This window comes from Mustela lutreola, chromosome 10 (genome assembly GCF_030435805.1).
Source record: "Mustela lutreola isolate mMusLut2 chromosome 10, mMusLut2.pri, whole genome shotgun sequence".
Taxonomy (NCBI): domain Eukaryota; kingdom Metazoa; phylum Chordata; class Mammalia; order Carnivora; family Mustelidae; genus Mustela; species Mustela lutreola.
The window spans coordinates 11,543,889-11,571,019 of record NC_081299.1 but is presented as its reverse complement, the minus strand read 5'-3'; the positions used below and the strand labels follow the sequence as shown (position 1 = coordinate 11,571,019).

The window sequence follows — 27,131 nt, the reverse complement described above, 5'->3', positions numbered from 1 at the left end:
GAGGTGACAGTGACCAGGCTCTTTCCACCAGCCACGTTGCTGAGTGCTCAGACGGGCTTTGTTACCTGTTTGATCCCTTTTTGGGCAGGGGGGTAGGGGGACAGGGGACGGACCTGAAGCCCGAAGTCATGTGACTTGCAGATGGAGGGTCCGGGTGACTGGAGCCCAAAGCAAGGCAGTGACAGGGAGTTAATGACAGAGCTGGGACCAAAACTCAGGTCCCCTAACTCCTGGGCTGGTGTCCCTGTCCCAGAGCTGGCCAGACAGAACAGGAGCTCAGAAAGAGTGAGGGGGGTAGGAGGGGTAAATTAAACACAGCCAGGCTGAGCTGGGTGGGCACTGCCTCCCCAGCTATTACCAGAAGAAGCTGAAGGAGGGCACCTGTAAGGCCCGAGAGATGGAGACAGCCATAGGCCGGCTGCGGTCCCGGAAGAAGCTTCCCTACAATCCCCAGCAGGCAGACTTGGAAGTCCCAGAACGAAGGGTTCTCAGGATCCTGAGCCGGCTGAAGCAGCAGAACTATGGTGAGGGCCTTGGGCACTGTGAACACTCTGCTCTCCTCTTTCCCTGGGCCCCCACAGCCAGACCCAGGAGCTAAGAGACATGGTTTCCCACTTCGGGCATATAACTGTGCGCATCAGCCAGTGGTCTGAGAATCACGGTATCCCACCTCTAGCCCTCTGATGAGGGTCTTCTGCATTCTTCCCCAGGGCTTAGCCCTGAGCACACGTTGGTCCCAAGAGCCTCCACCGAGCAGGAAGGGTAATTAGCAATCCCAGCTCACCATTTACTGAACACCCGCTGGGGTCACTCCCGGTGCTAGGCCCTTTGTAGATGGGCTAGAATTTAATACTCATGATCATGTATTCACTCGATGTTACAGGTGAGAACAGTGGAACTGAGCAAGTTTAAGGCCAAGGCCCAGGGCCCCACAGCTAACATGTTTTAGAAAAGGCACTGTATAGCCAGGTCTGACTCTAAAACCTGTTCTCTTTTCACTGGGCAAGGTTGCCTCCCCATAAAAGCAAGTGTCACTGATTAGACTTCGACTGTGTGCCAAGTCATGGGCTAGGAGCTTTCTAGAGTCTCTCTAGCGTGCCTACCCGACCCATCACAAAGACATGTGCTCCTGTGTGAGCTGTTATTAGCCCTTACACTGTGCTCGGTGTGTTATCCCTTTAATCCTCACCGTCTGCTCTGTGAGGTGGGTACTCACCTCCAGCTTACACAGAGGCTCAGAGAGGTTAAGCAATTTGCCCAAACCCACCCAGCTCAGGATGCGGCCAAGCTGGGACTTCAGCTGGGTCGGCCTGCTTCCTCCTCCCTTGCCAGCTGCCAACCTGCAGAGCCCCTATGCGCAGGTGCCCTGCATCCCTCTCTGTCCGCGGCTGGACAAGATGGTCCGTCGGAAGCAGGGCAGCCACTACGTGCTGGACCCGTGCACCCCCGCCAGCCTGGGCCCTGACATCCGGAGCCTCCTCTTCCAGTCAGGATCCCAAGGAAGCAGGTGGGTACCCCGAAAGCCAGAGCTCCAGCCCAGGCCCATCCACCACCTTTTTTTTTTTTTTTTTTTTTTTTTTTTAAATGGGGCCCTGGCCTAATCCTTGCAAGAGATGATACCTGGAATACTGCTGCTCCCGGGAGGAAAAGGGGAAATAATGGAAATAGTAAGGAACTAAGCTTCGTTGAGGGCTCATGTGCCCCATCGACTGTGCTTAAGTCCGGGAACTTTTGCCTTGCTGTGCCCAGACTCAGTGGCACACACCATCTTTCTCTCAGGCTGGCACTACCACGCAGGGGTTAGCTTGCACGTCCTTTGCCGGAGTCTGATTCCACGTTAGGAGTGGTAGGAAACAGGCTGGGCTGCTGGATGGCGGCAGCTTCCCTCCCAGTCCCCTCCCAGGTGCTTTGGGAGCAAAAGAACTCAGGACTTGCGCTCAGGCCCCCCAGCCCACCAGCCTGGCTCCATTGCATCCCAGGGAAGCCACCTCTCCCCTGGGGCACTTGGGAATGGCTCATTTCTTACCCCCCCCCCTCACTTCTCACCTTAGGGAACACGGCTCTGAGAGCTGCAAGTGGCTCAGTTCTGTGCCAGCTCGAACCCACTGACCTCTGGAGTCCCGACTCGGGGCAGCCATTCAGGACCTGCAGGCGGACAGGTTCTTAGGCCGGTATTGCTGCTGGATTTTGCTTTTGTGGCCTGGTAAGCCAATAAACACCAAGAGCCTTGGCCTCTGTGTCCAGTGCTGGGAAGGCCCCCAGGTTTTCACCCTTCCACCTGGCTCTCAGAGTGCAGGGCCCCTGTCTCCCATAGGCTTAGGAAACCCCGAAGCAAGACACACCCTGAAACCCTGCCAGGGTTGGGGCTCCCGCTAGAGCGACGCTGGGGGCAAAATCTTGACTTTCTACGCATTCTCAAAGCACAGAGCTGGGACTCTCTTCCGTTGAGTCTCCCCCAAGGGCAGAGAGCATCTCTCTCCAATTGCTCGAAGGGAATGATAGGAAAGATTCTGGGCCCTAAAAGGAGCAGACCGACCCTGCAGAAGGGCAGAAGGGGGTGTCAGCCATACTCTCACCCGAAGAGCCCAGGACCCATGGGGGCCCTTCTCTTGGAACCTAAGGTTGTGTGGGTCTTTGTCCCCCAACCCACACACCACCCCAGGCCTATTTCTCTAACAGAGAGAGAGCTCCTCCCTGGGATGGAGCAGAGGTAGCTCCCCCAGTGGTTCAACAAGCAGGCACAGCAAGAGGACAGGAGGCCAGGGACTGAAATGAGGACAAGGCTCTGACAAGTTTAAAACATGTATTTAAAATACAATTTATAAAATGCTTAATCTGCCGACTCAGGAGCCCGCGGTGCGGGGTGGGGTGGGGTAGGCAGCTGCCCGCTAGACCAGCAGAGCAGGACTGCAGGGGTGCGGCCCTCCCTCCCATGCCCTTCTGTTCAGACACCCAAGGGGCCCATGTGCACCCTGGGGATCACACGACCAGGAAACAGGACCCTAGAGGTTTCCAGAGTCTCTGCTTACCAGGGAGGCTGGGGCAGCCCTGCCGGCCCATCCCTGAGCAGAGCATCCCCACATGGGGCAGAGCAGGGTATGGCTGGGCTGGACAGGGCAGGGCGGGGCAGTGGGCTCTGGAAGGGGCTGATGGTAGCAGATCGGGTGTTGCCTCCTGCCTGCAGGTGGGGAGCACCCTGATTGAGTGGGCTGAGAAGGGTTGGTCACCAGGCCTGGACCCCCAGCTCCTTTGGTTATAGGCTGACATCAGAGTAGTGGCTCATGGGAAGCGGTTAGCTGGAAGGTCTGAGGCCTGGCTCATGGGGTCAGGGAGGAGCTGGGGGAAGGGGACAGTACCATGAAGGCAGATAAAGGGGCAGCAGCCTCAGGTTTCTGCCCCCCCGGCCCCCTGGGGTTTTCCAAGCCAAAGCCTGCAGCTTACTTTAAAAAAAAAAAAAAGAAAAAGAAATAGAAGAAGCACTTAAGGAAAGTTACAGACAACTACCCCCCCCCAAAAAAAACCAACAACAAACAAACAAAAAACCCCACACACACAAAATCCAAACCATTCTCCCAACTTCCCTCCCACCTCCCCCCAACACAATACCGTTCCTTGTTTTCATTTTTCTTTTCTTTCTTTTTAAAATTTTGCCTGCCACCTCTCCATCTGGGAAGCCAAGGGTACAACTGCTGGTGGGTGGTGGCAGGCACACAGCGGGCAAAGCCCCATCTTTGGCCCAAGGGAGGTGGGAACATCAGTCCCTACTACATCCTCAATCCGCAGACACCCATCAGCTGGCCTTCCCTTCGGCTCCCACTAGGGGAGGGGGAAAGAGCAGGTGGTCCCGATGGCTGAGCAATCAGTACTCCTGGCCATGCCACCTGGCCTACCTCTGTACCCCTCTCCAACTGAAAGGACAGTGTCATCGGGCCAGAAACCACTATTACATGAGGGCTAGACACTGTACAGCAAAAAGGAGGAAACTTGGTCGGGGCAGTGGAACTATAAAGACAGCAGCCAACCTTCTTCCTTGCCCAGTCCTGGGGGTCATCCCCGTCACAACAGCCAGTGGGCAACACGCAACAGCCCGGGCCTTCTCCATGACCGAAGCTCGGCTCCAGCTCTCCACACGCACAGTCTCCTGGCTGCTCACCGTCACAAAGCTGTGCTACGGACGAGTCGCTGATTCAGCTGGCAGCTGGCCCTTCCTCCGCAGTGGGAGATGCAGTGACATGGCTTGCTGGGCCAACGTTCTCACAGGGCAAGGCTGAGAGCCAGGTGAGCCAAAGGTGGAGTAAGCCCGCAAAACCTAGCTTGTCACCTTGGCCACTAGCTGCCCGAATCACAAAATGTCCTATCACACACTCCCTAACTCATCCACTGAGTGGGGAGGCTATCTGGCTGGCTGAGGGATAAGGCGCAGTGCAAGAGAAGAGACCAGAGAGCCTGAGAGGACCCCGATTGTACACACACACACAAACACACACACACGCACAGCTGCTCTAGGCAGTTGCCCTTAGCCTCTTCCACCTTAAAGAGCCAAAGCAAAACTCTAGGCTCTAGAGACAGAGAGGAAACTGCCTTCATTCCAGGCCCTCGCTCTGGAAAAATGGGTGAAGGGTAGCCTGGGTCTATGGGGAACCAATCTGTCACCACCCATCTTTGCAATGCACAGCTTGCCTTTTCCCAAATGTATTCAGAATGGTTGGCTCCCAAGGTAATGACTTCACGAAGGAAATGTACCAGGCGTGGTTACCGAGCTGGCGCCATCAACAGAGACGGTGCCCACAGACCTCTCAGAGCTCAGGCCTCGCTGGAGTGGGAAGATCCAGCCGCCTTCTGTGCACACTGGGCAGGAGGCTCAGGGTCCTGCAGCCACTTTCTCCTGGCTCTACTCGGGCTAAGAGCAAAACACTGAGCAAGTCTCACATCCCTTGCTTCTAAGCCCGGAGTGCATCTCACTCCCTGCTCTCTTCGAGAGGGAGCAAGCCTGGCTGGCAGGGGAGCCACCCTGAGGGGGATGGGAAAGGGAAGTCTGTTCACTTCCCCTATCTTCCCAAAATACTAGAGGTGGGGTTGGCACCCTCCCCAGGCTCTCTGAGCCTGTAGAGCTAGCTCAGTCTCCAGGTAGGGCCAAGATGCCCTGGGACTTAGCTGAGGGAGGGAGGTATAGGCATGGGGTGCTCATCTGTCCTGGGGGCTGCAGAGCCCTGCCCCTTTTCTGGGCGGCAGTAGGAATACAGAAGCTAAGCTCACCAAAGTCCTATTGGTTAATGTTTCTAGTGAATTTCCTAGAAACATTTTTAAGTAGACTACCAAACTACCCTTTCTCAATTAAAAATTCATTAAACTGCTAAAACCCCTCCCATGCACTTTTTCTTGCAAATCAGGTATTTGTATAAACAAACAAAAATAGGAAGGAGAAAAAAAAAAAGAAAGGATATTTTCAAATGGAACTTGCTTTTAAGTGATGAAGACATGCACTTGAGGGTGGGTGGACGGGAGTTCTCATCTGTGTGTTGAAATCCCAAATTAATGAGCATGATAAACTGTTATTGCTGGCACTGGCTTTACCCCAAGTGGCCAAGTGGCACTGTCTGACTCTCTACTCTGAGTCCTTCGTGGGTCCCCCCAACCCTCCCCTGACCCCCACCCTTTCCCTTTCCATTGACTTGGGACAGCCCTTGTAGACGTGCCAATCACAGTGGGAAGAGGGGGGGAAGGAGGGAGGTCACAGTGCATGGGGTTCAAGGTCACAGTGGGCGGAGCAAAGGGGATCACAGTGCAAGTAAGTCAGGTCGTTCCCTCTGCTCAAGTCCAGCTGTCTGCCACGGCAGTGCGACCCGTGGCGGACGACCCAAGAGGCGGTGATGGCGGCAGCGGCGGCGGCAGCATCCTTCCCGGCACGCATTTATCTGCGCTGTTTGAAGCCCTGTGACCCATCTGGACCCAAAGGCTGTCTGATCACATTATTGGGCTGCCTGCTGTCCTCGGGTTGGGAGATCCTGGTAGGCCTGAAGAGAAAAAGATCAGAGGGAGGCCTGAAAAAGGACATAAAAGAGGTCCCCAACTCTTAAAACCAAATCTTAAAACTGCAGCTAGGGCAGAAGGCAAAGTAGCTGTCAGCCAACTCTGACTCCCTCTCTGACAAGCGGACTCGGGAAATCTGCAAGCTGGGAAGTCCCCGTGGGCACATGGGGCAGGTGATCTGTGTTCACCTTGAGCAGTGGCCACGCTCTTCCCCTGAATCTAGAGGGCGGGGGTGGGGGGAGTGGGGGGGGTGCTGGTGCTCACGGGCCCATCTTGTCCTGAGGTCATAACCACGGACAGCTCAGCCTCCACAGAACTATGTGGCATGACCCTTCAGGGTCTCAGGCAAAGGAAAACTCCTAACCAAGAACTCAGTAGAGGGACCAGGCACCAGCTATGGCTGCCCTCCTGCTTCTCTTCAAATCATGTGGTTAATGGCTGACTCACATTAACATGGAAGAGTATAAGGAGAGAGACCTTTTCTGTCGCCAAGTGAAGGCTTGGAGGAGAACGGGAGTCTATCGAATGAATGAGGGGACAGGAAGAAGGTATATAGATTAGTTTAAGTCCCAGAATAGCAATCCCAAGGAGGCCTCTCAAAGTCAGAAAGAGGTTGTTTTAACAAATACCACTTTAGCAGGAGCTGACAAATTTACATAATGCAACTTCTAGGACTGCAGAGGGAAAAAAAAAAATGCTGGGAACAAAAAAGGATTTAGAAAGTTCACCAAACATCACAGAGAGCTATTATGAAACCTGGAAGATAACATCTAAGCACGTCGTGGGGTGCCATCCGCTGTGCTAGGTGGGGTTCTCAGAACACTATACTCATTTATTTGTACAACGAGCTGACAAGGGAGGTTCTCTGGTTATCCCATTTCCTCCACAGATGAGGCGACAGGGTGCAGAGAGGTTAGGCAGCCGGAAGTGGAAGGAAATGGCAGGTTCTGACTCAGAGTCTGTGCCTCTAACCTTTGTGCCACGCTGCCTCCCCCCGACCCCGCAACCCGCCCGTGCCCACAACTGCAGAGGGGGCTGAGCAGGAAGCCATGACCTCAAAGCTTGCAGTCCTGAGCCAACGGAGCAGACCCTGAGCTTGCCCACCAGGTCAGGCTTGGCAGCTGGAGCTGCCACGTTCCAGACCCGATTCTGCCTGCTTCTCACCACTCTGCCGGCCGGGCAGAGTGGTTGCTGGTGAGCCCCGCCAGCTACACTCACCTGTCGAGGATGGGTTTCTCTTGTTCCTCCTCAGGGCTGGCACTGCCCAGGATCCGCTTCCGGGCCTCGGCGTACTCTGCCTCCCGCTGCGCTAGGGACTTGACAGGAAGGGCTGGCCTGCTGGTGGAGTTGGGGCTGCTGACCACACCGTTGCTGGTGGGCCTCTTGAGGATGCGGATCTGTGGAGGGGGCCCCGTGGGAAGGCTATCGTCCTGAATCACAATGGGCACTTTGGGAGGAGATTTGGATTTCCTGCTGACAAAGAGCAAATACAGCTTCACAAGTCCTGCCCTTGACTACAGAGGACCCATCTGTGTCCCTCACCCACCCCCGCTTTTCCCTCCCTCCTCCTAATTCTATCTGTTATTCTCTGGCCTCTGACCAGACAGCAAAACTCTCACTCCTTAAGAGGGATTTCTCAAAAGAGCCACCTTGCCATAAGCTCACGAGGTCCTCAGGTCTGCTCCTCAGACCTAACCCCAGGCAAAGGGGGGCTGGAACAGCACCTCATTCTGGGACTTCTATCCCCAGGTTCACAGTCACGTCAACCACTGTTTGGCCCCTGTGGCAAAATATTTATGCCCAGATTCCAAAGACATCAGTTAAAATCCCAACTTCCCTACACAGAGCAGAGTAGATAACAGGCTGGTGTGGTGGGAGCCCCTTAGCGCAGGGTCAGCGAAGTGTTCACGCCAGCCATGGCCTTCCACCACATGTGCTCACGCCAGTCAAACACTACAAAGGAGCCCACTCCACCATCCCTGCCTGGCACCAAGACAGGATTTACCAAACTGCCTCAGCCTTCGGCAAGTGACCAGGGCCTCCCCGAGACAAGCTACACCAGACAACTGGGTGATCTCTTCAGAAGAGCTTCTGAGCAGAGACACCTCCCTCACCATGGCTCCCTGGGATGCGGGACGCGGCGGGGCTGGGTAGAGGACAATCCTAGAAACAGTGCTTGGCAGTGCTCAGAGGAGAAGCATTGTCCAAGGCTGGTGGATGTGCACACCGGGCAACGTGTCCATAAGGAGAGGTGGAAAACCACACAGGAAGGGAGAGAAACAAAAGCCAAAGGGAAAAAGGGATCCAGGCAGGAATGATGGACCTTCAGCAGCCACAAAGACCCTCCCCAGAGCAGCCCAAACTAGCTTCTCTTCAGAACCCAACAGCCTATAAGGGCCTGTTTTCAGAGCCATGGTTGTCAGGAAGGGAAGGGGCTAGAGGAACTCAGCTGCCGCCAGGGGACCTGGAACAAGTCCTGCGCAGGACAGGAATGGCGTGCCAAGGGGACTGTAACCAGACATCAGTGCAGTTGCTGAGACGAGCAGACAGACAAGGAGCCGGCCACCTGATCAGAGGCAGGGAGCCAGGAAACTAGCGGGCAGGCAGGGCACCCTGGCACCCCTGGGGAATGGTAAGCCAAGTCCAGAGAGGTCTTCTCCTCCTCCCTTCCCTGTCCCTGTGGGAAGCCCACAGGTTACCTAAGTCCAAAGTCAGACGGCTGAGGTTAACTTTCACCTGCTCTGAAACCCACTTTCTCCTCTGTCTGGGAAAATATCCTTAAAACGGCCTTTGAGAACTGAGAATCTTTTCTTCCAGAATACCCCCGTAATGCCCTCAGCCACCACGTCATGGAAGGCCCAGAGAAATCATCTGTCCAACCTCTTTATGTCACAGAGAAAGAAACTCATGTCCAGAGGGGAAAACCACTTGTCCCAAACCTCGGAGCAATTAGAACAGAGCCAGACCTAAAACCCACGTTTTCTGACATGTCACCTCCCCACTTTCCACCAAACCACCTCACACCGCGTACCCACTAAGTTAGAAGGCAGATGCGACAGTCGAGCCTCACTCTCAAAGCCTCAAGCCACCATATCCTGGAGGGACATGCTCGGGAGCCTGCCCTGGAACCCTAACGGCCACCTGGAGAACACCACTGACTGCCCAGCCTCAACTGGCAGAGAGCGTGAGCCCTCAGACCAGACAGCAGCCTTACCTCTCCTTTTGTGTGATCTTCAGTTTTTTTTCCAACCGTCTGTCTATTTCCTAGAGGAAAAAAATGTATATAAAAAGTGGAAAAAAATCTCTCTTAGATAAAAACTTATGTCTTTATTTTCAGAGCTAAGGATGGTGTCCTCTGAGCAGGGGCGTTACTGTGCCCTTTGAGGTAATGGATGCAGACCTCCCTTTACTAGACTTGGGTTTGGGAACCTGACTCCCTGAGGGTTCATCTTCCTCCATCCCCATGGCCACGTTGACAGTTCTAGACCTCGTCATGCAGCTGGGTTCTTTGTAGAGCTTCCAACTCATCTCCTGGCCTGCCATCTGTCCTTTACAGAGCCACTCAAATCACCTCTCTACACAAAAATCTGGTTGTGTCACTTCCCCACTAAAACCCCTCAACTGCTTGCCAGATCAAGTCCAAGCTCCTGAGCCCGCCTCGCCCCCTAGCTTCCTTTGTCTTCTGCTCCTGTTTTACATCACTGTGAAGCTCGGCTGTCCCTAAGCCCCGGAAGAACTCTGCATGCCGATCAACCTGCCTGCAGTGGCCTCCCCTTTGCAAACCTCCACTGACCCTGCGAACTCCACATTGACATCAGCCTTTGCGTGGTGAAGTCCTCCCTGGCCCCGCACGTAGTTCCTCACCTGCTTCTCAGACATTAAGCTCTCCCTTTCCCAGTCCTTCATGACCACAGGTATCACATATTTTCCAGCCTCTTCTCCCCACTGTTATGGACTTGGACTCTGGGACTGGCGCCTAGCCAAAGGTCTAGAACAAAACAGAAGCCTAACATCCGTGAAACTGGATGGCAGTGATCCCTCATGCCCTCGGCACCGGGAACTCTGAGGTGTTCCCACAGCCTGTACACAAGCGTCCACACGCTGGACGGGGGAGGCTGTGCGTGGACAAAGACCAAACCTTCCGGCTCCTTGGCTGCCCCACTACCTTTTCCTACAAAACATTCCACTCAGCTGTCCTCAGTGAGGGCAAGACCATTTAGCTACTGGAGTAGGAAAAAGTGTATGAAAAACTATTATTTCTCTGAAGAAAAGAACTCTTATAGTGGTTCTAAAGCAGGACTGGCTTTGCCCACTAGGGGACATTTAGCGATGTCTGGAGATGTTTTCGGTTGTCCCTGCCAGAGAGGAGGTGCTACTGGCAACCAGTGGGTAGAGTCCAGGGACGCTATGCTGTGAAAATCCTATAATGTACAGAACAGCCCCACGGCAGTGTCACCTAGCCCCAAATGTCAGCAGTGTTGAAGCCAACAATCTTGACCTACGGGACGTATGGGATTTTCAAAGGAGTCTAGAACTTGCAAAATGTGAAGAATCACTTCCTTAACTGCCAGTAAAGTCTTTGAAATTTGCTGAGACCCACCTCAAGGCCGGGTGGTAGCCAGTTTTGGGTAATGTTCCAAATGTCCTGCAAATGACTATTCTCCGGTTGGTAAGTACAGGTCACGCTGGTTGACTCGAGCGTTCAGAACCTCTCCATCCTTACTCACTTGTTAGGGCTACCCACTAGGCAAAGAATCAGAGATTATTTGTGCTGTGGGCCTAGATTCTCCCTGCCTGCCAATCATTTCCCAGAAGCCATCCAAGGTAAATTACCTTGTTCATCATTATGAAATGATCTTCTTTGCCTTAAAATCTATTATTTAACATGAATAAAGCTGCACCTGTTTTTCTTTTGGTTACTACTCCCCGGAGTATGTTTCTCTCTTTTCCTTCTCATCTTTCCCTCTTCTTGTTTTTGTCTCCTGTAAACAATATGAAGCTTGACTCACTGTACAGAGCTAGATTTCAATCCAGTCTGACACTGACATTCATTCTGCCTGGTGCTGAGTTGTGTTTAACATTGTTTTTATGACTTACCCCACATATATTTAGGGGCAAGCACAACAGACTGTGTTCTGAGGGTCCCATTAACTCTGTGGAGGGGCCAGGAGCCACCAGATAGAAGACCTCTCACTCACGCTTAGGACATACGCTGGCATTCAACAACTGTTTGAGGACCAAGAGCATGGGAATGACCTGGATGGCTTCTGGGAAATGATTGGCAGGCAGGGAGAATCTAGGCCCACAGCACTGTCTATATCGGAATTGTAATTCTTTAAAAAAATTTTTTTTATTACTACCAGTGTTGTGGCCTGAGTAGATACTATGTCTCATATTAAGCCTGTTACCATGTAAGGGCTTTCCAAGGCTTTCCACAAATAACTTACAGTTTGAAATTTCCACACAGTATCATTTTGTTCCCATCTGCAAATGATACTTCCTACTCAAGTTTCTCCACCATAAATGCAAGGTTTAAGATCTGTGGAATTTAGAGGCCCTCAAACAGGGTCAGAACCAAGTGCCTCCAGGGGCCGGGCAAGTAACCCAAACTCCTTTCGCAGGGAGCACAGTGGGGAACTAAAGGAGCTGAGAGGCGCCGCAGGGCACTGCGCCGGCTGCAGGACACAGACATGCATCAGAGCCTTGGCTGAGAGGCCAGAGCTCCTATTTTAGGAAAAAACGAATTCAAGATTTTATGGGAAAGCTTACCTTTTTAAATTTTATTTCATGAATTCTCACTTTCATATCACTATGAGGGCCAAATAAGGCATACAGGCAAACAGCTTAATATAGGAGTCCATTTTTTAATGGACTATTTTTTAATAGGAGTCCATTTTTAAAAAAAAAATTGTGTTAAAATACATATTACTTTAGCTGAATGTGAGATGTCCCAACCAGGCTTTTCTCAGGAGAGCAAACTGCTTCCTTCTTTCTGTAGGGCCTCAGGGAAGATAGAGAATTTGCCCAGGCCCAGCAGATGGAGACGGGATAGAGAAAAGCCCTTCAAGATGGCACTACGGACCATGCCTGAATAAATGGGCCTCTGTCCCCAAGGTAGACATACCTGCCATGTAATGTAAATGGCTGGCTCTAAAAGTAATGACTCACATCAGTATAAAGCTTTACGGCTGTCAGTGCGCTTCCACGACACTCATTTTCTGTTCCCACCACCCCTAACAGACAAAGAGCTTTTATCGTCTTCTGTGGCTCTGGGAGGTTAAGAAACCAACCCGACGTCACACAGTAAACCACAGAGGCAGCCCAAGAATTGAGATCTTTTGAGGCCCTCTCTGATGCCAGCAACTCCCCACCAAGATGCTCAAACCCCTGGAGATAGTAAAGCCATTAGATCCCGATCTTCTCTTCCTCGTGTCCTCTGAACGCCACACCGCGCCCGCGCACTCCCATCAAACTCCCTCACACACCATCACACCAGGCAGGATGGCTTATCAGAGCCGAGCAGGAATTCTTCCATCAGATTAGAGAACAAGATGGAAATGCAACAGCTTCAGGAGAAAGCTGACCCTGACTACGTCCAGATGGCCAGCTGGACACCAGTGTGCCCAGAGCTAGCCCCGCTAAGAGGGGGTACCCTGCCAGCAAACGGAGAGAGCAGCTCCCTCTGGAGTCTGTCCAGGTATCATGAGTCAGTCCATTCTCTTTTTGGACAAGGACTTGCGATCAGTCTGCTGTCAGTCTCATGCTCCGAGAGCTGCACCAAGCCAAAACCTTCCCACAGGGTACACTATAAGGAGAATGCCTGTCTCCTCCAGAGATGCAGTAGCTCAGTGGAATTACACAGGCCTCAGAACACTGTGTGAGGAAGCATCTAGATGTGGGCCCTGACAAGAAATCTTATCACCTGAAGGCAACTTCTCTTTTCATAAGGATGAACAGAACCCTGGTCCACGGTCAAGACTTGTGTGTCAGAGGCCTAAACACCACACGTAGTGAAAGGAATACACATATAAGCTGCTCACTCTACGACTTCTCGGAGTGACCATGGCTCACCAGGACACGAGCACGTGTTAGGACAGAAGCATCCCAGAGGGGGTGCTAAGGAAAGTCTGACCCCGCGACTATTCCTGGAAAGGCTATTTTTGGTCACGTAGCACTGAGCAGACTCCAGAAGATGATGCCCTGTGCTCTGCTGAGTGGTGTGGTCTCCTCTTTGGGTCAAAACCTAAACAAAAGCTCTGCTGTGACTAACGATAACGGGTATCACTTGCCCTGTGGGGCTACATCTCTACAAAAATGAAGTACACCCTTCTTGGTCTGAGAGAACAAGCAAAACCAGGTGGAAGGCATAGAGGCAGAAGGTCACGAAAACCATAATGGGGAGCCAGGCAGTCTGGACAGGGCAGGTCCCTTATGGGAGAGGCCTGGGTGACAAGCTGAACGAAGTCAGATGCAATGAAGCAACATCTGCAAATTCCACTCACCTGAGGAAGCAGCACAGCATCACTGGCTGCTGCCGCCCTTGCTCTTGCCCTTGCCCTTGCAATGACGGTCTTTGTGAGCCCCCACAGAAAGCTGGGGGATGGAGGCACACCAGGGAAGGGGACATCCCAGCCCATTTTGTTAGAGTCCCCGTCTTCAAAAGGATCAAAGGAGACAAAGAGGTTAGGGATGAATCTTTAAGGGGAGGCAGGTTAGGAGTAAGAGGTGGATGAGGAAGGAAAAAACAAAGGTAGGAAGTGGAGAGGAGGGGCAGAAAGGCAAAGGAGAGCAGGGACTGGGCTGCTCCGGGCTCCGGGCAAAATCCAGGAAGTAACAGCATCAGCCACAGCCGTACTGCAGAACGGAATATTGAAGAAGCAGACTTTGCTAGTTTACCTAGGGGTGGGGAAGCCCAGGGGGACCAATTCAACTAGCCCAACTCAGAAGAGACAGAGTGCACAAACCCAAATCCGGCTCTGCTACACTATGGGGTGGAGGGGGTGTCCTCCCCTTTCTGATGCCTGACCTTCTGCTGTCCGCCAGCAAGAGTGCCAGGGACAGAACTATCCGGCTCCACCAGTGCGTCCCTCCCCTGGTAACTAGGATCCCTGGTCACCAACACAATCAACACAAGTCCTAAGATTTCAGAAATCTTGTATCAAATGGAGATTCCTGGCTCAGGTTAAGAAATAATCTCTTTTTATCCGCAGAAGTTACTATTTAAGTGACTCTTCTCAGATAATTTGCTTCTCTCTGTCAGTTTCCATTTCAGAAGGTGACATTTTCTGACCTTCCTCTCAAATTCTGTAATGACTGGTTTTGGACTCTTTGTGACCCATGATGTCCCACAGGCTCGTCTGGTCTTGTATAGCTACCCCAAATTGGGCACACTTTCCAGCTACACCACCCAGTCCTGTGGCCACCACACATGGCCAATCCCAACTGAGCTGTACTGTAAACACCAAATTCACAGCAGGTTTCCCAGACTTGGTCCAAAAATAGTGTAAAATAGCTTGTTAACCTATTATCAGGATTGATTACATGCTGACATGATACTATTTGGGAGATACTGCAATTTTAGTATTTAAAATATTAAAATTAGGGGCACCTGGCTGACTCAGCAGGTAGAGCATGCACCTCTTGATCTCAGGGTTGTTGAGTTTGAACCCCCCTCCCCCCACACTCCCATGCCCACTGGTTGTAAAGATTACTTAAATAAATAAAACTTTAAAAAATAAAGTTAATCCCACCTATTTCTTTCCACTTAAAAAAAATTTTTTTTTAAGATTTTATTTATTTATTTGATAGAGAGCGATCACAATAGGCAGAGAGACAGGCAGAGAGAGAGGGGGAGCAAGGCTGCCTGCTGAGCAGAGAGCCCGATGCGGGGCTCGATCCCAGAACCCTGAGATCATGACCTGAGCCGAAGGCAGCGGCTTAACCCACTGAGCCACCCAGGCGCCCTCTTTCCACTTTTTAAATGTGGCTTTGAGAGGCTCCGTAGCTCAGGGGTTAGAGCACTGGTCTCGTAAATGTGGCTTTGAGAAAGTTTTAAGTTACTTATGTGCTGCTTGCATGGTACGTCCCTGGGCAACACTGCTTGAGAGCTAACTTTTGAGTCTCAGAATTCTAATCTTAAAATAAGATGTATCTATCTCTGGTACACAATTTTTTTTTTTCTTTTCCCAACGATTCCATCTATTCATTTGATAGAGAGAGAGAAAGTGTGTGTGCTCGCAGGCACAACCAGGGTTAGTGGGAAAGAGGGAAAGGCTACCCGCTGAGCAGGGAGCCCAACGCAGGGCTTGATCCCAGGACTCTGAGATCATGACCCAAACAGAAGGCAGGTGCTTTAACTGAGTCACCCAGGTGCCCTCTGCTACACATTTAATCTTTCAGCAACTAGCAACCGAATGCCTTAGGTACCCAAGGGGCATGCTGTTGACGCTGTGCAAAACCTCCTCTGGTGCGTCCCTTCATTTTGGCAGGACAGCAACGAGCGCTTACCCAGGGCCCAATGTCTGGCCCAGGCCCGGCTCTGAGTAACACTCACCACCTCGAGTCAAACCAGCTCTGAAACTGCTGTTGCTGGAGTCACCAGTGACCTCCACTGCTGCCAAATTCCACGGTAAATTCTACATCCTCACTTCACTCAACCTCCCAGCCTCGTCCAACACTGCTCAAAACTCCCTCCTTAAGGCATGTCTGTCCGTCCGTCCTTCCTTCCTTCCTTTTTCTTTAGACAGGGAGGAAGGGAGGGGCAGAGGGAGAGAACCCCAAGCAGTCTCCATGGGAAACACAGAACCTGACAGGGGGTTCAATCCCACAAGCCTAAGATCATGACCGGAGCGGAAATCAAGAGTTGCACACTCAACTGACTGAGCCACCCATATGCCCCTCCTGAAGATGGTGCCCCATCTTCTAGACCAGCCTCCCAGTCTCCTCCTACCTCCCTGGTAGCTTCTCTCTTACCCCATATTTGATTTCTTTTGCAACAGGACAGGCTCCTCTTCCTCTCTAGATCCCTAGAGGTTGGAGAGTTCGCACCTCTCCTCTTCTGTAACTCCACTGGCTTATTCAGTGATCTCATCTACTTCCACAGCCTTTTTTTCCCCCCTACTTTTTAGATTTTATTTATTTATTTGAGAGAGGGAGTGCGCACGAGCAGGGGGGAAAAGCAGACTCCCCGCTAAGCAGGCCGCCAGAGGTGGGACTCAATCCGGGGACTCTGGAATCATGATCCAAGTTGAAGGCAAACGCTTAACCGACCGAGCCCCCCCAGGGACCCCTCCACAGCTTTATAGACACTAATAGACAACTGATGACTCGACATGCCTACTTTGATTTTGCAAGGGACCTAACCTCACCAGGTCCAAAATCAAACTCTTGATTTCATTGACTCACCCAAGCCTGTTTCTCCCATAGTCCCTCCACTTAGCCCATCTCAGAAATTCCAGTCTTCTCGCAGATCAGGCCAAAGACTCTGGAGTCATCTCTGATGCCTCCTTCATACTTCTAATCAGTGGAACTTGGTTCTACTTCCAAAACATGTCCTGAATTTTCTCAACACTTCTGCTGCTATGACCTCCCTGGTCCAAATTACCACGGCCCTTGAATGGACAGCTGAAATAGCATTTTCATCAGTCTGTGTTTCTACTCTTGCCCCTACAGCTTATTTCACACACAGTGGCCAGAACGATCCTTTTAAAAACCAAGTCAGCCTCTGCTCAACACCCTCACATAGCTTCCTATTTCAAGGTCATATCCACCATGGCCTACTAGTCTACAGGATCTGGCTCCCTGAAACTTCTAACCTCTTCTCTTACCACTCTGCAATTACTATTAGCCTCCACCATTCCTCAAATAAAACAAGCATGCTCCAGCCTCAAGGCCTTTGCATGTGCTGTTCCCTCCGCCTGAAATGCACTTCCACCAGCTTCTGCACACTTTCCTTCTCACTTCCTTCAGGTCTCTCTGCCTATCCTTGTTGAGAGGCCTTCTCTAACCACCCCCCCAGCCCCCCCAAAAGACACTTACCCCAGACACTTTCTATGCTCCATATTTTTTTTTAGAGATTTTTAAATATTTATTTATTTGACAGAGAGAGAGATAGTGAGAGAGGGAACACAAGCAGGGGGAGTGTGAGAGGGAGAAGCAGGCTTCCCAGTGAGCAAGGAGCCTGATGCAGAGCGCTCAATCCCAGAACCCTGGGATCATGACCTGAGTTGAAGGCACACGCTGAATTAAGGACTGAGGCACCCAGCTACCCCTGTTTTACTTTTCTTCATTGTGTATGTGCAGAAAACATTACTGCTTTACTGCCCATCTTCCTCCAACAGAAAGCAAGCTTTATGAGAAACTTCATTTTCTACAGTTGTCCACCATGCCTAAAATAGTACCCAACACATGAATTCATGAACCATCCTATGAAGCAGGGTTTTAGGGATATATTCCCATTTCACGAATGACTTAGAAACTGACTCTGAGAGTTTAATGTAACTCAGCATGGTTCCACAGTGCATATGATGGAGCCGAGCCAGAATCCGAAGTGGGTCTAGTGGGTCCAAAGGCAGCAACACTGTCCATATTCTAAGTAAGAGTGAAGGGGGCACCTGGGTAGCACAGTTGGTTGGGCGTCCAACTCTTGGTTTTGGCTCAGGTCATGATCTCAGGATTGGGAGATCAAGACCCATATCAGGCTCTACACTCAAGTGTGGAATTTGCTTGGGACTCTCTCTCTCTCTCCCTCTGCCCCTTCCCTCCCACCTGTACACACCCTCTCTCAAATAAATATTTAAAAAACAAACAAACAAAAAAAAAAATAAGAGCTAAGGCTGCCGTAGGCATTTTTCAGCAATGGTGGTGGCAGCAGCATTCTCCCAGCACCTGCCACAGATTCATGTAAGGAAGACACGGTACCCTCCCTCCCTTGACCACCGCTCATACTCAGCACAATCTGAGGGATGGACAGCAGCCTTGCTACACACGCAGAGGTTCAATGACTTGACTAAGGCCATTCAACTAGTAAGTGACAAAACTGATCCCTAAATCTCGAGAGGAGGAAGCTGAAAGGTTCAGGAGCTAGCTAGCGTGCGGCCACAGAACTACTAAAGCAGGAATAAAGGCTGATGGGGAACACCAACCTGCCTCCCCTGCACCCCAGGTCAGGTTAATGCAAGTGCATTAACCTGAGGAAGGACTACAGCAGTGGTAGATCACAACGAAGTCCGGAGCTTAAATCTGTGAAGAAACTCCCAAAAGGAATTAATTCTTCAGCAGAGGACAAACCTTACAATTTAGATGTATCCCAAGCTAGAGAGCCTGAGAAACTATGAGTTGCCATGTTGAGACACTGTTTCCTTCTGCTTCCAGGACCTCTTCAAAGGGGCTCCATGGGAGGGAATCCATGCAACCCTTTCCTTTAAAGGTGCAGAACAGGCAGCAGTGGGAGTAATAATGGTGGTGAGCCCTGTCCTTGGAATAAAACAGTGAGTAGAATCTAACAGGGCTCCCCTTTCTCCAAGCTTATTATTGCTTTTCCCTACAACTCATAGAAAAAGGAGTGTATTAGTCCTCGGGTGAAGCAATAAGAGACCTCTCAGCCAGTCTCAGGAACTTTCCTCTCTACCCAGACAGAGGGCGCACTGGAGGGGCTGGAGGGCTGACGGCATCGCACTCTGCTCTAACACCTGCCTTTGTGTGACACTTTACTGTGTTCCACTCAACTCTCACCGTCAGGCAAGGCAAGACTTTATCAACCTAAGTTTACAAAAGAAGAAACCGAAGCTGACAGAAAGATAGGCAGTGATCTGCCCCAAAACCAAACCTGGCACCTAAACCCTTAGCCTAGCCTTCTAACTTCTGTTATTGCCACAGATGGAGGAAGTGGGTCACTAACTGGCAGGAGTGTCCTACTCTTTCCTCCCTTGAAAATGAAGACAGAAAGGCTCCTCTCCCAAAGGAAATATGCATTTGGACTCTGGGGAATGGCACAAAGTCATTCTTCCCTCCCCTCTATACCATCAGCTACACCACCACCAGGTTTTATCCTAACACCCAAAGGCACTACCATCAAAGGCTAATTAGAATCATGGCACTAAGCAGGGGCAGCAAACACAATGCCTCCAGGGCCAAGCCGATAAAGCAAGCAGGACAGAACACAAGAGGTAACACAATACATAAAGTGGGGACTCCAGAGAGGAGAGGAGAAGAGAGCAAGGAAGACTCAGGTAAAGGGATCCGAATTCAATATATAAAAAACAATGTGCACCCCAAAGAGTGTACAGGCTGAATACCCAAGAGCTGCCAGTATGCAACTACAGATACAGGAGTCCTTCAGACAGCAGATGGGGTTATTCAATCTTCTCAAGAGATCTGAGCAAAACTTATTTATCTCTTCTCACTTGGCCAGACGTTAAAAAGTTATTTCCCTCCTATAATCCATGTTTCCACCAGTATGTCACTTGCCATCAGTGTTCACTATTCTTAGTCTTACAACGGAGAGCAGCAGCATCCTCTTGGCCCTTAAGAAACAAATTCGAGTTTCTCAGACATGGAAATTTAGTACCTCATCATCAGGCCTCATCATCATCAACAGAGGCAAAAGGTCAATCCCAGGTGAGACAAGTAACAACACCTCAAGGGAACTAGCAACTAAATATCCTAAAGCACTTAACTAGTTAATTATCTGCTGAAAAGCAAAGGTAAATAAACAATCCAGAACACTCCCTCCAGTGTGGGCTCAGGATGCCAACAGCCAAGCTGAGATCAAATCAACCAAGTGATTTCCTCTCCTGGACACTAGGAATAAAAACACCTCCAGGGGCGCCTGGGTGGCTCAGTGGGTTGAGCCGCTGCCTTCGGCTGGGGTTATGATCTCGGGGTCCTGGGATCGAGTCCCGTATCGGGCTCTCTGCTCAGCAGGGAGCCTGCTTCCCTCTCTCTCTGCCTGCCTCTCCATCTACTTGTGATGTCTCTCTGTCAAATAAATAAATAAAATCTTTAAAAAAAAAACAAAAACAAAAACACCTCCACGTCTCTAGGTCACAGAGACAGACTGGGGAAAGGAACATACAAATGCACTCTGCCCAGGCTGTAGTGAGTCCTTCACATACCATCTAAGAAGCCCTTCCAAAAGGGGTCTGTGGGCTCATGGTCCGAGTCCACTCACCAGTGAGACAAGCAACCAGGTAGCAAAAAACAGAACTGACAGCTGGAGGGTCACAAATGCCTGCATAAGCCAAGGCAGCCAGCGCATGGAGGGCTGGGAATTTGGCTTTCGAGGTCTAGGAAGAGCAGTGACAATCCTGACCTCTCCAGATTCGCGTCATAATTATCCTGCAACTGTACATATTATTCCTTTTAGAAAGGAATGACTGTTATTTCCTGTGTTCATTTTATAAGGGCAAGGGTTTTGGGTGTGGGGAGGAGAGGACTTGCTGGGAAGGACATTTGGAAATGCCTCACCCTCCAGGATTAGAGTCTTTATCTACATAAGGGCCAAAGTCAGGATGTGTTGCTAATTTCTGAGGTGTGGGTCTTAACCTCTATCTTCCCGTCGAACATCCTGCAGAGAACTGAATGTTAAAGAGAAGGATGCTTGGCAGAGGCTAGCAGTTAAAAACACTTCAGCAAGAGAAATCTCTATGGTTACTACTTTAAAAAAAAAAATGCATTCTGTGTTTTGGCCACAGCTATAAGCAGCTAAACTCAGTCTTCTCCTAGGAAACCAACAAGTCAGTAACTGTCCCAAGAGAAAAAAAAAATTTCTATTCCTGTAGGGCAAGTGTGCAGGAAAGAACACAGCATACCTTGTGAAGGCTTCGACCTGATACAGCCAGAAAGGGGCATTATGGCAGGGAAGCCACTGCAGTATAAACGTGAAAACTGGAAAGAAAGGGCTGGCCCCAAGGATACGTTTGAGTCATCAGATCGAGACAGCAGTGCCTTTTCTCTTTGTAGGCATTTACTGAAAGCTTCAGAGCGATACACTAAGTTCTCTCCCGTTGTGTAAGGAAAAGCAAGAAGGCCTGTCTGTGACTGCCTGAATTTCTGGCCCACAGCAACCATGGCAGTGCTCTCAAACACCCAGGGCATGCTGGGAACAGGCCCCCCATGCAGCCCAATGAAAAGAGCTGAGAAGTTAGAGTGAAAAGCTCATTATCCTACCTTCTTTGAAATCATAGTGAAACAGATCTTTTTCCAGAATCTCAGGGACAGACTGCTCAGCATGATGATGTCTACACTAGCCAGCTGCTTTACAGAAAGCCCTCACTGAACACATCACAGTCCTTCGGACCCAGTCTTCCCGGAAAGACTGGAATAGCTTAGAAGTGGTTCCTTCAGGCACAGCAGTACACCGGGACTGGGCTTCATACCACAAGTCTTAAATGCCTTCTTTACTGTAAGGATAGACAAAGAAATCAGCACCAGGGAGCTCCAAAATGACTGTTATTTGCCCACTTACCCACAGCCACTGTAAATATTCTATAATGACAACAGTTACAGGAAGTGCTGAGGACCTCAAAGTGAGGTAGAAGCCATGCTTCAGGGAGAACAGCCTCTTCTCTAAAGAATAAGAAGTCTGGGGCGACTGGGTGGCTCAGTGGGTTAAGCCTCTGCCTTCGGCTCAGGTCACAATCTCAGGGTCCTGGGATCGAGCTCCACATCGGGCTCTCTGATCAGCTGGGAGCCTACTTCTTCCTCTTTCCCTGCCTGCCTCTCTGCCTACTTGTGATTGCTGTCAAATAAATAAATAGAATCTTTAAAATAAATAAGAAGTTAATCAAAGTTCTTATCTCTTAAAATCTACGTCACTACCCTGCTTAAAAAAAAAAAAATCCTTTAAAGTTCTCTTTCAGGACAAAGTCCAAGGGCCCCAGAACCAAAAACAACGAGGCCCCCCTTCCTGATCTGGTCCCTGCATACCTCTCGGGCCTCATCTCTTTCCATTCCTCTCTGCCAACCCCCTACACTACAGCCAAAGGAAGTATTTGAGTATTTGTAGCTCTTCCAATGCAGCACATTCTTCTCTTGCTGCCTGTATGCACACTGGCCCTACACTCTACCCACCCCTCCCAGATTTACTACAACTTAATTCAAGTGTCCTTTGAATCATCACCTTCTCTACAAGGCTGTCTCTGATCCCAGCCATGGTACCCCATCTATGCCTCTTCCAAAAAAAGTGCTGCCTTTCCCGTCTGACTCCTCCACTGGACTGGGTCCAGTGCCTGGTATATAGTATCCAGTGTTTACTGACACCTTCCTACAGTAGACTTGTATGCCACGCAGCATTGCTGGGTGGTCATGTTTAGAGGCTCAAAGAGGGGAAAAAAGTAAAAATAAATTTGAATTCTAGTCCAGAAGACCAGTTATCCTTTAACTTAAGATACATTTTCTTTCAATTAGCTACACAACTTGCCCTTGCCAAAAACAAAAAGCACTTTCTAGATGCAAAGAAATCAGAGAAGTTGCCAATGCATTATAATTAACTACCAGTCCAATTCCATTTGCGTACCATCTATCTTCCCCCAGGATTGGATAGCCCATTACCTATGAAACAGACTCAGTCATGTCTTTTTTTTTTTTTTTTTTTAAGTCTAAGTAAGTGAATATATAAAGCTTCAAACTATCAGAAACTGAGCAAACTGTTGACCTGATTTTTCTTTCCTGAAGCACAATGATGTCTTCCAATTACAAAATGCTCTATTTGTCCCCTGAAATGTGCTTAAGAAAAATACAGAATTTAGAGTTTGAATCAACATTAACTCAATTTACATTTTCATTTCTCCCAAAGGCAGTATATTTTGAAAGAAGCATTTCCTTAGTGGAATGTAAGCCATATTCCTTGAATTGTCCTTTGATTGGGGATGGAACTCCTTGGGAGGAAACAGGCAAAGGCACAATTCTGTATTAGGTCAATGTTCACCATACTAAAAGCAAAAAGCAGTCTATTTGCAGAACATATGGAGTGTTTCTCAAAGCCTTCCCTAAAATGACACAACAGCATTTGATATTGAGTATTTTGAAGATATGCAAGAAAAAAATGACCTCAGATGTATTGACATATAAGACATTCCAGGGCGCCTGGGTGGCTCAGTGGGTTAAGCTGCTGCCTTCGGCTCAGGTCATGATCTCAGGGTCCTGGGATCGAGTCCCGCATCGGGCTCCCTGCTGAGCAGAGAGCCCGCTTCCCTCTCTCTCTCTCTCTCTCTGCCTGCCTCTCCATCTACTTGTCATTTCTCTCTGCCAAATAAATAAATAAAATATTAAAAAAAAAAAAAGACATTCCAGCATGTCAAAAATTTTTTGTGGTGCTGAGGGCAGGGATCACCAAAAGCCTCTACTTTCAAGGGTGAGAACTACTTTCAGATCATATAACATTAGAGGGCTCACTTCAGAAATTAGCCAATCCCCATTTGCTTGTCTTCCCGCCATCCAGGTTGCTTCTTTGGAAGGGTGGGTACTTAACACTCATTACTATGTATCAGTTGGAAGACAGGATAAACAGAAGCTGAAACTTTTTCCATTACCTATGCAACTAGCTACATCTGAAAGACTTGTACAATGCATTGGTTTCCCAGTCATGTGGACATAGTGCTTCATCCCCCTCTCTGGCTCTCCTGCAAAAGTGCATGTCTACAAAATCCTTCATGAAATTCAAAATGGGAACCAAATTCAAGAGAGCCTTCAAATATAAGCCCCAAACAAACATATTAAAAAAGAAAGGTGATGCCCAACTCCCAAGTCTTCTCGAGGTCCCGGTAGACAGCAAAATGCTATAGACTGAACCCTGCTTTGGAGTCAGATAGGCTTGGTGTCAAATCCCAGCTCCTTACATCTGTGTGATCTTGGGCAAGGCAAGTTACTCCCTAAACCTCAGTTTCCTTGTTTATAAAAGGACAATAACCACAGGTTATGTCAATGGTTCAATTAAAAGATAGAGAAGAAACAAGGATTTTGGCAATTACCACTCATTATGTCAACAAGGCAAGGTCTGGGTTCCATCTCTGTACCTGGCACTTTTAAAGGATTTTACTGAAGCAAAGCAAGAAAGAATAGTGAAAACATCAGGAAGATTTGAATTAAATCTTAGATCTCTGGGGTTCGTTCAGCTGTAAAATGTGGGACTGGGCTAGCTGATCCCTTAGTGAATCACACGTTCTGAAAAACAAAAGTAATCCCCAATTTCCGAATCCTGCATGCATTCTTATCATTTCCTTCTGAACATGAAATGCTCATGTCCCTTAAAAACAGGTGAGAAAAATCACAGAAAGGCCAAGAAGCTCAAGCAGCTTATCATCGGAGTCACTCAAATTGCAGGCCAGGCTTCTTTTTCTTTGCAGGAGGGTGTCTGAATGATACACTCATATTAGTGGTAGGCAATAAATGCCTGTACCCGGAACTTTTGCATTCTCTGGCACAAAGTCACAGCTAAACACACTGCGTACCTAGCACATAGAGACACTCAAAAAATGTTTGTTGAATAAATACCCAGATGACACCTGTTGCTCTGCTCCGGACAAAATCTTTCAATTTTTCTCCTAACTTAAGTCAAAATTCAAGAAAGACTGTCAGCACATAAGAACTGTACCAAACACCTGAACGACATAAATTTTCAAAACCTTAATTATGCTACGTGGAAAAACATAAACACCGTCAAAGAAATGCTGAACCACCGGAAAAAACTTCGAAGCCAAGCAGTTTCAACATTCCCGCAGGGATACACCCACTGCGGCGAGGGTCAATTTCTTGGCGTCTTCCAGCTCTACTGAGCACCCTCAAAGGGACTGAGGGGTGGGACGAGGTGGGGGGCGCCCAGCTCCTGTTCTACCCTGGTACACTCGGCTCTCCAAAGCTCCACTCCCAACACATAAACCTTGAAGGTGGCTGTCACTCGAGCCCAGCACTGGACAGACACGAACACGGGGAGACCAAAAGGCCATCTCCCCATCTTCACGAGGGTCACCACAGAACCACAAACTCTCAGAAGACCCAAATTAATCACAAACCTAATGGAATTGGTTCCGGCTGTCCCAGCTTGGGATAAAACTATTTTCCTACAGCTTCTGGGAGTCAAACAAAAACTCCAAAAGAAAAATCGAACGGCCCCTTCCCCCCTCCCCCAGGAATGTGGCCACTTTACAATTCGCAAGCACTCTCCGAGACCTTCGCCCGGGGCTCAGATCGTTGGGTGACTCCCAAGGGAGAGGGGCTGCCCGCCGGGCTTTCGGTTGTTCCGGTGGGGTCCCCGGGAGACCCGCCTGCAACGGGCTCTCAGTAAAACTGAAACAGAAAAAAACCCCAGACTCGCCCACCGTGGCGGAAGGCGCGAAGCAATAGGGGATTTTAGCGCAGAGTGGAGGGGCCCAGAGACGACTCAATTTCCTCTCCTGCCCTCCGCAGCTCTTCTCCGGAGCCCCGCATGCCGCCCAGGTCCGCGCACCCCCCGCCCCCACATGGTGTGTCCCTCCTCATCAGAGCACATGAACTTTAAAATGGTGACTCGGGCGCGGGGGGGAGGGCGGCGACAGGAGAGGAAGGGTCAAAGAGCCCCGGGACGAGCAAGCGGGCGCGGGAGTCAAGGAAAGAGCCCCTGGGTGGCGGGTGGGGCGCCCTGGGTGACGCGCACGTCGGGGGTACGGAGGGAGGCGCACCGGGCAAAGGGGGAGGGAGAAATGGAACGCGGCCCCTTTAAGAGGCCTTCACGGCGCTCAGGGACCGGGGGCCTCTCCTCCACCCCCGGCCCGGCGTGTGGGTCTTTCCTTGGGGAGAACCATCCCCAGGCCCGCTCCCCGGAGGCTCCCCTCACGCCAGGTCCCGCCCGGCCCTGCCCCGCGGCGGCGACTCCTCCTTACCCCGCTGTCTGCCGCCTCCTCCCAGCTCTCAGCGACCTCCTCATCTTCCATCTTACTCGCCGCTTTCCCTCCTCCCCCACCCCCTCCCCGCGCCTGCGCCCTAAAGCGCGCCTCCGTCGCGGGCGCCGGCACGCAAAGCTTTACTCAATGGACCCCGCCCCTTGCCAAGCCCGGAAGACGCACCCCGCCGGGGCCCACTAGCGTAGAGAGAGCCATCTTGGGAAAGGGCAGACGATCCCGAAAGTCGCCATTTTTCTTAAGGGCAAGTGTTGACTCTCGTAGTGAATGGGAGAGCCCCTGTGAAGTCATCGTCTTGAGTACGGAGAGTGTGTTCTTTGGAGCCATCTTTTCTAAGGGCAGGCAATTACTGAAAACTTTTTTTTTTTTTTAAGTGAGTCGTAATCTTTATAAACTGCAGACTACGCTTTTTTCAAAGTTCTGAAAATGTTTTATACCTCACCAGATAATGAAGAATACCTGCTGATGCATAAGACATTATTTTTGTGTGATGGGGAGAAATTTTTACAGTTTTCCTGCACACAAAGCAGTATTACAAGCGTCTGTTAACCCTCCTTTGTATCCTCAGTAAGAACATCCTTAGTTGATAATACCAGCACCCGAGTTGGACAACCAGCACTACTAAAGTTCTCCTGAGTCATTAACGACAGATACATAATCATTTCCTTACGCATCTCCCTAAACAATATTCTTGTTTCATTTTTCTCCAGTGCAGTGGTAGAGACCTTCAACTTTAAAGTTCAACTTTGACACTTTCAACTCAAGCTCCTGTGATCTTTTTTTTTTTTTTTTAAGATTTTATTTATTTATTTGACAGAAATCACAAGCAGGCGGAGAGGCAGGCAGAGAGAGAGAGCAGGAAGCAGGCTCCCTGCTGAGCAGAGAGCCCTATGCGGGGCTCGATGCGGGGCTCGATGGGGGGCTCGATGCGGGGCTGGATCCCAGAACTCTGGGATCATGACCTGAGCCGAAGGCAGCGGCTTTAACCTGCTGAGCCACCCAGGCGCCCCAAGCTCCTGTGATCTTATGAAGTTACTTAAGGTGTCTGTTCCTCAGTTTCCCTGAGTGTACAAAAACAGAGATAATAGTAGTACTAGCCGCTTCAAAGGCAGATCGTCAGAATTAAACTAGTTACTATAAATCGTCAGAATTATGGGCACCTGTGGCTCAGTGGGTTAAAACCTCTGCCTTCTGCTCAGGTCATGATCCCAGGGTCTGATGATTGAG

General features: G+C 50.1%; 2 protein-coding genes across 8 annotated transcripts in view; one reads left to right on the top strand and one right to left on the bottom strand.

Moving 5' to 3' along the window:
• Nucleotides 1-2,230, top strand: part of SPATA21 (spermatogenesis associated 21) — a 32,362-nt gene extending 30,132 nt beyond the window's left edge. Inside the window, exons 12-14 of the mRNA XM_059135106.1 lie at nt 352-524; nt 1,333-1,507; nt 2,052-2,230. Coding sequence (XP_058991089.1) covers nt 352-524; nt 1,333-1,507; nt 2,052-2,109 — 406 coding nt within the window. The 3' untranslated portion in view covers nt 2,110-2,230. The remainder of the gene's footprint in view (nt 1-351; nt 525-1,332; nt 1,508-2,051) is intronic.
• Nucleotides 2,231-2,786: 556 nt separating this feature from the next.
• SZRD1 (SUZ RNA binding domain containing 1) lies at nt 2,787-26,003 on the bottom strand. Of its 7 annotated transcripts, none has more exons than XM_059135110.1 (4): nt 25,887-25,998; nt 9,245-9,294; nt 7,249-7,500; nt 2,787-6,014 (listed from the first exon to the last, which is right to left on the bottom strand). In XM_059135110.1, the coding sequence occupies exons 1-4, from the start codon at nt 25,935-25,937 to the stop codon at nt 5,912-5,914; spliced, it is 456 nt and encodes a 151-aa protein (XP_058991093.1). In that variant the 5' UTR covers nt 25,938-25,998; the 3' UTR covers nt 2,787-5,911. The 7 variants fall into 7 exon arrangements, with proteins under 7 accessions (XP_058991093.1, XP_058991092.1, XP_058991090.1 ...); XM_059135109.1 differs by having other exon boundaries at nt 7,249-7,503; nt 25,887-25,997; XM_059135107.1 differs by lacking the exon at nt 25,887-25,998 and adding an exon at nt 13,533-13,682 and having other exon boundaries at nt 7,249-7,503.
• Nucleotides 26,004-27,131: the final 1,128 nt, after the last annotated feature.